Source organism: Spermophilus citellus (genome assembly GCF_964194105.1).
Source record: "Spermophilus citellus genome assembly, chromosome: 6".
Taxonomy (NCBI): Eukaryota; Metazoa; Chordata; class Mammalia; order Rodentia; family Sciuridae; genus Spermophilus; species Spermophilus citellus.
In genome coordinates this window covers 82,915,248-82,927,291 of record NC_138187.1, presented here as the reverse complement: position 1 = coordinate 82,927,291, position 12,044 = coordinate 82,915,248, and the positions used below count along the sequence as shown (strand labels likewise).

The 12,044-nt window shown below is 38.4% G+C and overlaps 1 protein-coding gene across 4 annotated transcripts in view; it reads right to left on the bottom strand.

The window, feature by feature from the left end:
* PDSS1 (decaprenyl diphosphate synthase subunit 1) overlaps positions 1-12,044 on the bottom strand; it is a 34,361-nt gene that overhangs the window by 11,846 nt on the left and 10,471 nt on the right. For 3 of the 4 annotated variants that reach the window (XM_081298591.1, XM_081298592.1, XM_081298590.1), the window contains exons 5-7: positions 8,956-9,097; positions 6,207-6,318; positions 5,994-6,103 (exon numbers count right to left, since the gene is read on the bottom strand). In XM_081298591.1, coding sequence (XP_081154717.1) covers positions 5,994-6,103; positions 6,207-6,318; positions 8,956-9,097 — 364 coding nt within the window. Of the gene's footprint in view, positions 1-5,993; positions 6,104-6,206; positions 6,319-8,955; positions 9,185-12,044 lie in introns of all 4 variants that reach the window. The other variant, XM_081298593.1, reaches the window with a different exon arrangement.

Below are 12,044 nucleotides of genomic sequence, written 5' to 3'. Positions count from 1 at the left end.
AAGACCTCCTCAGAGTCCTGTTCCCTTAACTAGGTTAAGAACTGTTGGGATCTGTGGCAATCTAACTGAAAACAACCACAAATAGGAAAATCATACAACAGCACAACACATGTGTGGCAAGGAGGTAAGCTAATGTAAAAGGGCACTGCTCAGCATCAGAGATGCTCACGTTTCTGAAAGTGGGTAGAAAATGGAGAATGAGTAAGTCAAAGAAAGTAGAGCTTCACTGATTGTTTTGGTCGAAGCAGATGCCACAGCCACGTTGTGCTGTGTGTGTATATGTGCTTCTTTCTGGGGAAGGGCCACACCTTGCATCAGATTCTCAGAAAAATTGGGAAATACTGTTGGTATTGGAGAGGGCAAAATACTTGATATTTAATAAGGATGTCTTATCTTTTTTTGGTGTACTGGGGATGGAACCCAGGGGCACTTTACCACTGAGCCATATGCCCAGCCCTTTTTATTTTGACCCAGGGTCTTGCTCAAGTTGCCAAGCCTGGTCTGGAACTTGCAATCCTCCTTCCTCAGCCTCTTGAGCCCCTGTGATCACAGGCATGTGCCACTGCACCTGGCAAGGATTTCTATCTTTGAAGAGTCTGTTTCTTCACCATGGATTAAGAGAAATATTTGGATAGGAATGTACACATTGTATCTTATTTGTTAAAAACAGCAGATAGAACTGAAACTCTACTATCACAGAAAATATCAAAAGAGGATACCGTCAAAACCAACTGAAAATATTCAGAGAAAATACATATAACATCACAGAAAAATAACTAATAACTTATAAAGAGCTCTTAAGAACTGAGGGGATAAAAGATCAAATAGGCAAAAGATAGGGACAGATAATGCAACTGCCCCTAAATTAACCCAAAACACATACCTCTCACAATACAAAAATACTCTTACATAACAAACACAGAGACCCGTGCATTCTTTGTTGTAAGAAAGAGAAAGAAAAGATAGACACGTGTTTGTTCGCTTGTGCAAAATGAAACACAGGAAGGAGGAATCAGAAAATAATGAGACTAGTCACCCACAAGCTGGGTGCAGCAGATGGGGGAGTGACAATGGCATAAAAGAAAAAGAAGGGGGAGCTGGCTTTTTGTAAGTTCTGACTTTTGGAGCAATGTTAATGTCTCATATACTCAAAATAACAAGAGTAACAAGACCCTCACACAAAACAAACAAAATCAGTAACAACGGGAAGGAACACCTAACATGGAATTAAAATGATCCAAATTTTCAAATAATAACCACACCAGAAAGGAGAGAGGAATTATTATTATTATTATTTTGATACCAGTGACTGAACCCAGCGTGCCTAACCACTGAGCCATATCTTCAGCTCCTTTCATTTTTTAATTTTTTTTTTTTTAAATTGTTGGTCGTTCAAAACATTATGTTTGAGACAGGTCTTGAGCTTGTGATCCTCCTACGTCATCTTCCCGAACCACTGGGATTATAGACATTACAGGTGCCACCACACCGCTGGGAGAGATAACTTTTAAACAGTGCTTTGATTTATCCTCAAGCTAAAAACAAAAGGATCTATAAACAAAACACTAAATGCTAGCCACTGGGCTTGTTTTTCACATTTTGATTTTGAAAGTCCTATGGATACTGTAGGATTGAGCATATAAATACATTGTGGAGAATGGGAACCAAGTTTCTCACAGTTGGGGAAGAGTTACAAATATGGAAAAATGGAATGCTAGAATAAATCATGAATCCTGAGGGGTGAGGTGGATTTGGAGCCATCAGTAGGATACCTAAAGGTTTCAAAGAAATCTGGGTGGATACAGAAATGTACATATCCATATGTGTTAGTCAGTTGTTTGTCACTATAAAGGAATACCTGAGAAAATCAACCGCAGAGGAAGAAAGATTTATTTTGGCTCATAGTTTCAGAGGTTCCAGTCCATGGTCACTTTGGTGAGGCAGAACATCATGGTGGAGAGTACTCAGTGGATCAGAAGTGCTCACCTCAGGGCATCCAGGAAGCAGTGAGACAGAAGGGTCCAGGGACAAAGCATACCCTTCAAAGGTGTGCCCCAAGTGACCCACCTCTTCCAAACACACTCCATCTCCCAAGGTTTCCACCCAATGATACCACCAGCAAGGGACAAAGCATTCAACACATGAGCCTTTGGGGGAGAATCCAGATTTAAACCGTAATACTACATACATACACAACACATACACAGGTATGTCCCAGCTATTCCACCGACAGGGCCTAGAAACAGTGACACACAGTCCCAAATTCTGATTTCTAAATATCATCTCCACCAAAAAGAATTTGGGCTCCATGGAAGCCAGGGCTGGAAAGCACAAGATGCGCCTGGAATATCTCCTGCCATAAATTAAGGAAGTGCTAAAAGAATGTTGGAAACATATTAAAAGATGTAGAAGCAAGATTAAAGGGCCCCCCCTGTGGCCAAATATGGGACAATTAAGCTTTAAACCTTGATAAAGGGTTATAATCCGTAGAATAACAACCTAAGACTCATCCAGACAAGAGCTACCTGTAACAGAAGACTAACACTACTGTAGAAGAGTGACTTGGAAGGAACAACAGGAAAACCACCATTTGGCAACCACCATAGTAATAACTGCCTCAAGAAAGAATCATTAGAAGATGCTAAAACCAGCAGGTGAGAGTTTGATGAGAAACAATATTTACATAATATGAAAATGCCTCCTTAAAAATAGGGCAAAATATTAACTTTAAAGTAAAGACTCCTGGCAGATAGCACCTTCTCCAAGTGATCAAAGTGCACCTCAGTAGTTAGGAGCTAGAGACATCAGGCATCTCCTGAGGTGATAAACTGAGAGGACAGCACTGCTTGTTGTACTCCTGCCACATTCACAACCTGAATCTAATCTTGAAAAGCATCAGACAAACACACCTTGAGAGGCTCAACAACATAATTAGCCTGTGTTCTTCAGAACATCAAGGTAATAACAACACGAAGCCTAAGGAACTGCTTTAGACAACAGAGACTAAGATCTCATGACAACTGAAGGCAACATGAGATCCTGGAATGGATCCTGGGGGAAAAGATTTTTTCCCTTTTGTTATTTTGTATTTGGACAATTCACAAAATCTGACTAAGGTCTATTCATATACAGTAACAAAAACTCAGCATTCTGCTAATATGATCCAGAACACAAAATTCTGTGGTAGCACTCTAGAGCTTTGAAAATAAAGCAAGAAGAAACCCCAATGATTCCAGGACACACATATTGCTGGAGAGAAAAGAAACCCAGGAAAAAGGGCCAAGGATATAGCTCGCTGGTGGAGCACCTGTATGTACGAGGCCCTAGTTCAATCCCCAGTACTACAAAGCCAAACCAAACCAAACCAGGGGAAAAAAAAAGAAGAAAAAGAAAAAAGAAAAACAACAAAGCAGGATTACCTAGTTCTAGGTTCAAGTCCCAGCTTAACCACTGTCTAGCTGAAGAACACTGGCCAGACAACATGACTTGTCAGCTCTCATTCCAAACAATATTCTGGACAACAAGTCATCATTTTTACTGGTAAACTATACAATGTATTTTGCACGACTGTCTAAATAAACGCCCAGTCATTTTTTGAACATAAGATTAATTAATTCTATTTTTAGAATTAACATCAGTCACAAAAACAATCTCCCTAGATAGTCCTCTCTTAGATTTCCATATTATTCCTGCTTATAATAAAGTGGTTGGTTAAAAAGGATAAGGTGGCTTGGGGTAAGATGGTAGGGGAAAAAATGGTGTCCTTGGTAGAATGAATTAGAAGCTGGTAAATTTCTTTCCAATTCCTAAAACATTTTGGAAACCCGCTAGTTCTTCTATAATAATACCAATCTTTACATTCCTATTCCCTCTTTTGGCCTGTTTAATTTGCTTCCTATGCATTTCTTCAGAGCTCACGTCTTTGCATTTTAAATACCAAGAGTACATAAAAATAGCAATTTTCAATACATAACACCAATGGAATATTTCCACCCATGGGCACTTAAATATAGAAGCTTTTATTCAGAGAACACACTATGATTTTGTTTTATTATTCTAACAGCTCTGGGGTTTAGGAAAAAATTACATGGAAAAATAGATGGTTCTGGGGCGATGCCAGCATGACTCCTAGTGGAGGGCTTAGAGTATTTTGTTTTTAATAAAAGGTTGAGTCATGTTCATACGTTCATTATTTACTTGCTAAAAATCTTTGAAGAATTTGGTACTATTTATAAAAGAATACCTGTGCATTATCTTTGGCTTCTTAAGCAGAGGATAGTGACCATAATTAAATCTTTCCTTGATAACTTAGATCCATCTCCTCGGATTCTGGCACTGAGTGAATCAGTCCCAGTTCTGGCCCCAGGCAGTACTGCTCCTTTGTGCCTGAGGTTGTCCACTTTGTGCAATTCTAATTCCAATAGCCCCCCCCCCCCCCCCACTCATGCCTCTAAACTGCAGTCTCAAACTTAGGAATTATCAATGAACTTCTCACTTAACATACTAGAGTGTCTTATGATGGGTCCTGATGCAGATTTTGGTCATCTGGGGTGGAATAATCAATGAAGGATTAATGTAACAGCTTTAAAGCACCCATTTTAAATAGGCCATTCTTTTATTTAACATTCGGTATCTATCATATTTTCATCTCTTAAAAAATAAAAAACTCCACACTTGTAATTTCTTAGAAATAAGAACATAATAGCCCTTTCAATAAAAAGACAAAAATGGCTGAGATTGTGGCCAGCATGTTCTACATAATTCACATTCCTTAGGGTTTCAATTAGATCTTTTTTAGGAAGAGAGTGGTGTCCTCATTCTTTCCTGGCTCACAATTACACATTTCTTGACACTTATCAAACAGAGGTGGTATTAGCAAGGGACTTATTCACTGGAGAACTCTGAGAAAAAGCTCTCTTTAATTGTAGTCATGTTAAAAGCATGTCACGAAAGCAATTTCCATTTGACCCTCAGAGGTCTTCTTTTCTTGTTGCTGTAATCACATGGGATGATTACTTATCTCTGTATCCCTTAGGCTGAGAGACGCTCAGATGAAATTGTATGGAGACATTGGTTTTCATTTGTGTGCTTAACAATGAATACTACACCTTTTAGGCTATGGATTAAAGATGTTAACTAATGTTAAGATATCATCAGTGTAGCCAGGTGTGATGGCATACGCCTGTAATCCCTGCAGCTCGGGAGGTTGAGGCAGGAGGATCACGAGTTCAAAGCTAGCCTCTGCAAAAGCAAGGGGGCTAAGCAACTCAGTGAGACCCTGTCTCTAGATACAATACAAAATAGGGCTGGGGATGTGGCTCAGTGGTTGAGTGCCCCCAAATTCAATCCCTGGTACCAAACACAACAAAACAAAACAAAAAAGTCATCAATTCATAGTCTGAAGAAATAAGGCTTATTTATATTTCATATAATAATATTGGAAAGATCTACTATCTATTAAAAAATATGTAGAACACACTTCATAACTTTCTAAAGGTAAAAATGTCAGAAATAATGTGACAACAAATGTGAAAAAAATTGCCATAAATTGTTCAGAATGTTACAGTTTGAACAATAAATTGGGGATATAATATAAAGCTTATTTTGATTCAATTCTTAGGAGGCAAGATAAAAAGAATAGTTAATGGCTGCATATCAAAAGAAGATAGCAACGGGGTTGGGGTTGTGGCTCAGTGTAGAGCACTTGCCTAGCATGTGTGAAGCACTGGGTTCGACTCTCAGCACCAAATATAAGCAAACAAAATAAAGGTGCATTGACAACTAAAAAATATTTTTAAAAAAATAGCAAAAATTAAAAACCATAGCCCATAGTAGAAGTTGTGTGTGTGTGTGTGTGTGTGTGTGTAACCCAGGGCATTGTGCATGCTAGGCAAGCACTTTGCCACAGTTTTCCAGTGATATATTTTCTACAATTAGCTCCAAGAAAGAGCTATGAGACTTTTTTAACTTGAAAAGAGACAGAACGTACATACTGCTTTACAACTGTTGGCTATCAGACTTGCGGTCTTCTTGAAGGTCTTTTCAAGATAGTGGGCAAATCTTTCATTCTCATTTTCTTTTGACCCTAGTTGGAGAAATTCACCTGAAAAGAAAGAAAAAGGTCTCTTGAGATATGGTTTTACTGCCTGCTAAATACCAGGATTGAATAAATTAAAAAAAAAAAAAAAGAGTTAAAATCAACATACCACGCACCAAATCTTCAATAACTTGGGTTAAAATAGATATAACAGTTGTATTTCCGATCCGTGCCAGAGCTATAGATGCTGCAGAAAGAATTAAATCTCCAGCAAGAACAGCCTAGAAAAAGAAGACGAAAAACTCAAATAAAAAGATGAGAGAAATGGAGTCAATGATGAAGCTGTCTTGTCAGAGGATGAATGCAGAATAGGAAAGAGTAAGTTTCCTCCTTTCTCAGCAGGATTACATAATAATCAGTTACACATTTGGGCCACTGTCTGACCTGAGCTGACTCTCACATATTACCTTAGTCATGGAAAGGGAATGGAATTTACCTTCTTACTTAATTCCCCAGAGGCCACCAAAATGCAGCTGCCTTCATTTTAGCTATACTGGATCATTTGCTCTTCCCTCAAACCACGTCACTCTGCCTTTTCACTTAATGTTCCTTTTGCTCAAAAAGTTCTTTGGGGGCTGGGGTGTTACTCAGTGATATAGCACTTGGCTAGCATACTCCAGTCCCTAGGTTTGATCCTCAGCCAGCCCCCCCCCCCCACACACACACACATGTTCCCCTTTTTCACTTTGCAAACTCAATTTGCAAAATTAGCTCAAATACCACCTCCAAGAAGTCTTCTCTGCTATGGCAGTCTGATCAGATGCCTCTGACTAAGTAAGCACAACCATTGAACTCTGCACCCCAAGCAGCGTTGTCCTGTTCATTTCATTCCCGGAGGACCCAGACAAATAACATTTCTGCTACTACTTAGCATCCCAGCATGTTTTTTTTCCCAATGAGAATTAAACTAAGGATATTTTGCTCCAAGTTCAATACTCTTTGCAGTATTTTACACTGCCCTTCATTCATAGGTCACACCCCAAATTCTTTTAGTGTTGGGCATCAACCACAGGTCCTGGCACCTCCTAGTCAAGTTCTCTGCCACGTAGCTATACTCCCAGCCCAATTAAATATTGTTTTCATTGATTATTAGGTAATCAATACTTTCTCAAACTTTAGATCATGAGATGTCCACAAAGTATTAGCAAATAATCACAAATTATATGTAGTTGAATAACATGCTGTAATCATGTACTCACATTAATTTACATATTTAAAGATATGGCTTAAGTGTTATTAAGTCCTATTGGAATTAGTCATAAATGCTAGAGCTCACAGAAATTTTAATCCATAGAATTTAACATAACCATTTTAGGTATTTATTGTCTGTTCTCTCGTATCTAAAAGAGAGACATGTAACATTCAGTGTATGTTTACTAATTAATCACCATTTTTATATAATACACATATCACATAAGCTAGCACCATGTAAGTATACACTTATAAAGTAATTTGACACATCATGACATACATGTACACGCTCATACCCACCCATTTACCCGCCACAGCATTAGCAACTTGACGCCTGAGATTCCTGGGTCGTTACCTCTTTCCTTTCTGGCCCTAAGGATCCTAGAGGCCCAAAAGTTATAGCATATGAAACTAGAACCACAAGGATCTAGATAGCTAGGTTTGAAGAATTAAAGGGAACCAGGGGTAACAACAGCTCAGGTGAATGGATTCTTGTAGCAATAATACAGTCATGTGGTTCAGAAGCAGGAAAAAGGTGACTAGCAGGCAGACTCGTGCTGAGCAGGCCACTCTAGTAGCAGAGAGAGGCAGAGGATGGCAGCAAACACCTCCTTTTACCTGCACTCAGAAGCCCCCATCAGCAGTGGCAGACACACAAGGAGAAGACCATAATTTGTTCCCTTGATGGTCCTTCCCTGCCCAACAGCTCCAAACAAATAAGGCTCAGGACTGGCTCTGCCTGAAAACAGACACAGCTGACGGCAGGAATGAGTCATGAAGTTATCCGTGTCCTCTCCAAAACAAAACTCTATCTTCTTTTTGCCAGCATTCTCATGTTTAGACTTCAGTCAACAGGATAAAAACCTTTTAATTTAAAAGACCTGTGCATCCTTATTTGTTCCTTTTTTAAACTTTATTCCCATTGTTCAACCTATAATTTATATGTCCTCAAACTGAAGTCCCTAATGTGCACACTGCCCTCAAAGAATGCTAATAAACTAATATGGAATTATATTTTAAAAATACATACTCATATGAACCAAACCCTATTGTATTGACTGTATTTAAAAAGATTAAGATTTTTATGGTAGAATAGTATCTAAGATTTTTTTTCTTTTTTAGTTTTATTTATTTGCCTTAACACTCTTGTATACAGTAGTCAATCAATAAATGTTTAAAGAATTGGACAGAGTCTGAGTAATTTGAATCCAAAAGTAAAATGTATGATTCCTGGGCTGGGCTTGTGGCTCAGCGGTAGAGCGTGTGCCTAGCAGATGCGAGGCCCCGGGTTCGATCCTCAGCACTACATAAAAATAAATAAAATTAAGGTATTGTGTCCAACTACAACTGAAAAATAAATATTAAAAAAAAATGTATGATTCCTTATGAAATTCACTTTTTGGAAACCCATGAATATCCCTTTCCTTACAACCAAAAGAAATGCTATATGAAATGGTGAGGAACCAGAAATACTAAGTTTATTTTCTATGGCATTTTCTCTTGTTTATGAAGTATCTATATACAAAAGTGACATGAATACTTTTTTTGAAATTCATAAGACCATATTTAAACAAGCATGTTTTACTTTCGAATTAGAGACATATCTGAAAAACAAATGTAATCCAAAGAGCACGTGATTTGATAAGAAGGAATTTTAAAAGCCATACCTTCTTTTCACCCCAGATCTTATTAACTGTGTGTTTTCCTCTTCGAGAACTTGCATCATCAATAACGTCATCGTGAACCAGACTAGCAGTGTGGATCATTTCTGCAATTAAGGCTACGGAGCGCTGGCTGGCTTGCATATCTCTAGTTAACAGAAAGCAATGCTTTTTTTAACAGAGGCGCCGCCTAGAACCTTCTCAGCAATCATCTTGTGAAAACTGGACATCGGATCTAGGACAAAGAATTTTATTTCTCTAAGAGAAACTGTATAAAAATGATGGCTTCCCTACAGAGCCATTTCCATCACTTGGAGAACATTTTAAAAATGCACAAAAGATCCTGCCAAGACTCTAATTTATGGACTCTACATTAAGGAGTAGAATTTGCATAGTTAATAAAAAAAGGATAAACATCTCAAAAGTCTGGCCACTGGGGTGAACAATCATCTTTAAGTCCTTTAGTAGTGCACTTGGTCAGTTGTCCAAGTTATACTTAGGTTACAATTAAAATTCAGGGTTGCAAGGTGAAAAAACATAAGAAATATTTTTAAAGTGTCTTAAAGAATCAACTGTCACTATGTTTAAAGCTCTTAATAGTCTTAAATTAAATGGTCAGTATGACAACATCAATAACCAAGATAGAATGTTTTAGATTGTCTTCTAATTCATTAAATATGAATTTTTAGCACTTTTGTCTTGCTAGGAGCCCAGGCCTAGGCTGTAGTGCTTCTCCTGCCTCAGCCTCGCCTCAGCCTCTAGAGCAGCTGGGACTATAGGCATGTGCTACTGTGCCTGGCTCACTATCTCCATCTATGGGCATTAAAAAAAAAAAAATCAAACTAAAGAAATAGCTAACTCATTTTCAGTCTCATACATATGCCTGACTTAAACACACACTAACCACATGTTTCACTCATTCTGTTTACTCGACCTTGTGGGTGGGGAGGTGCTGGGGATTGAACCTACAGCGTTTACCATTGAGCTACAGCCCTATTTTGATTTTTTATTTTGAGACAAAGTCTCCTTAAGTTAGTGGGATTATAGGCATTCTCGACCATGCGCAGCTAGGTTATATCTAATGAGGGAAGGAAATGGAGTGTCCTACTGAAATGACCCTTTTATTTAAAAATTTAATCTGAATATCTGTATAAGAGAGTGCTCATTCTTTATATCTTGCAGAATATAATTAAAAATGCAGTGTAACTACAGAAAAAAGGCAGGAATCAACAATAGACATTAAGAAAACATGTGACTATCTTCTGCTTTCTTTAAATAGAATTCTAAGATGACTCCTTGCTGGGTTCTCTTACCCGAGGCCTTAGAACAAGCCTCACAATCTTCCAAATGCTTTCAGCTTGAAAATCAATTTTACATGATGCTCATCATTTATTAATATTTCACAAGCCACAACACAACAGTTCTTAATACTTCCAGATCATGACAGACTCTTCCAAGATGGAAAAAATAAAACAAAAAAAGCAACGAAGGGATAGGGCTGTAGCTCAGTGGTAGAGCGCTTACCTAGCACATGTGAGCACTGGGTTCAAATCTCAGCACCACATAAAAAATAAATAAATTAGAGGTATTGTGTCCATCAACAACTAAGAATAAAAAAAGCAACAGAGGATGGAGACAAATCATCATATAAAGCTACTTCACTGGGCTAGGGGTGTGGCTCAGTAATGCCTGTTCGAGACCCTAGGTATGATCCTCCAGCACCGCAACAATAAACTACTTTGGTAAATGAGAAAACAGAGGTTCAGATGGCTTTCAGGAGCTTGCACTAAATTCCTCAGTGAGACACTCAGACTTCATATTAGGAACCTATGCTGTTTTTCAGGTAAAGTCACTAGGCCTTGTCTTCTTTGACTTGAAAGCACAGGGAAAGATAGACTCTTATAGTTGGTTTTAAATATAAGGCTATTTTAAAAGAATATTTTCTCAACTAGGTTTCAGTCTAATAAAATATACTTTTCTTATCAACTAAGGATGGAACTTACCTTAAAGAAACTGTCAAGGCCTCTAGCTTTTCTCAGCATTCCTAAGTTGGGCACCACTTCCATTATCACAAGTTCTATCAGCCGACAGGGCTCCCGCTGGGAGGTTACAATGAAATGGAAGGGCTCATTCAGAGGCTAGCTTGTTTTGTTTTGTCATTTGAAGATATTAAAACAAAGACTTATTAATATTCTGAAATTTTATAGACTGGCTATGCATACAAAAATGTCATTTTGCACGGCTTAATTACTGACTAATGAAATCAGAATTCTTGCTTAGAAGGCTATTTGGCACTGCGACATAGCCTCTACACCAGATTTTAGATGCTTTATGAGTCTGATGTATTTTTTTCCTACACAATTAGGCTTTAATGTGTGCCAGCTTGTAACTGCAAAATACTGCCACTGCTTATCCTTAATGCAGCATCCTATGGGGACAGATGACTGAAATTTACAGATTACAGAAAAAGCTCACACTATCTTTAAGATGAAATCTTTGAAGTGCCAAACCGAGTCATGCCTTTGAAAAGCTGGGCACCATTCCTACTTCCTACTGTGAAATAACTGCCACACTTTCCCAGCTCCCTGGAGAGGTGACAGGCAAGGTATCATGAGAAAAAGAAGCCCTTAGTTTTGAAAGCTGGCTTTGTCCTGTGTGCTATGATTGAGCAAGCCCCTCGGAATGCTTTTCCCCTTCATTAGATTAAAATAATTTTCTAAATGAAGAATTTCAAACATACAAAAAATGGATGACTATAATGACCCTCCTCACACCCTTTATCCAGCTTACATGTGACTTTACTTTTATTTAATTATTTGTGAGATACACAATCTCACTGTGTTGCCCAGCATCTTACTACGATGCTAACCTAGAACTGCTGGGCTCAAACAGTCCTCTTGCTTCAGCCTCTGGAGTGGCAGGGACTACAGGAATGTACCACAGTGACCAGACAGGTATGACTAAAACCACTCCCCATTCATACTATTATATAATGTGAAGTCTTAAATTACAAGCAAACCTAAAGTGTGTGTGTGTGGGGGGGATGTTATTGGCACCAACATCAACAGTGCCCATAATCTAAGGGGTGGCACAGG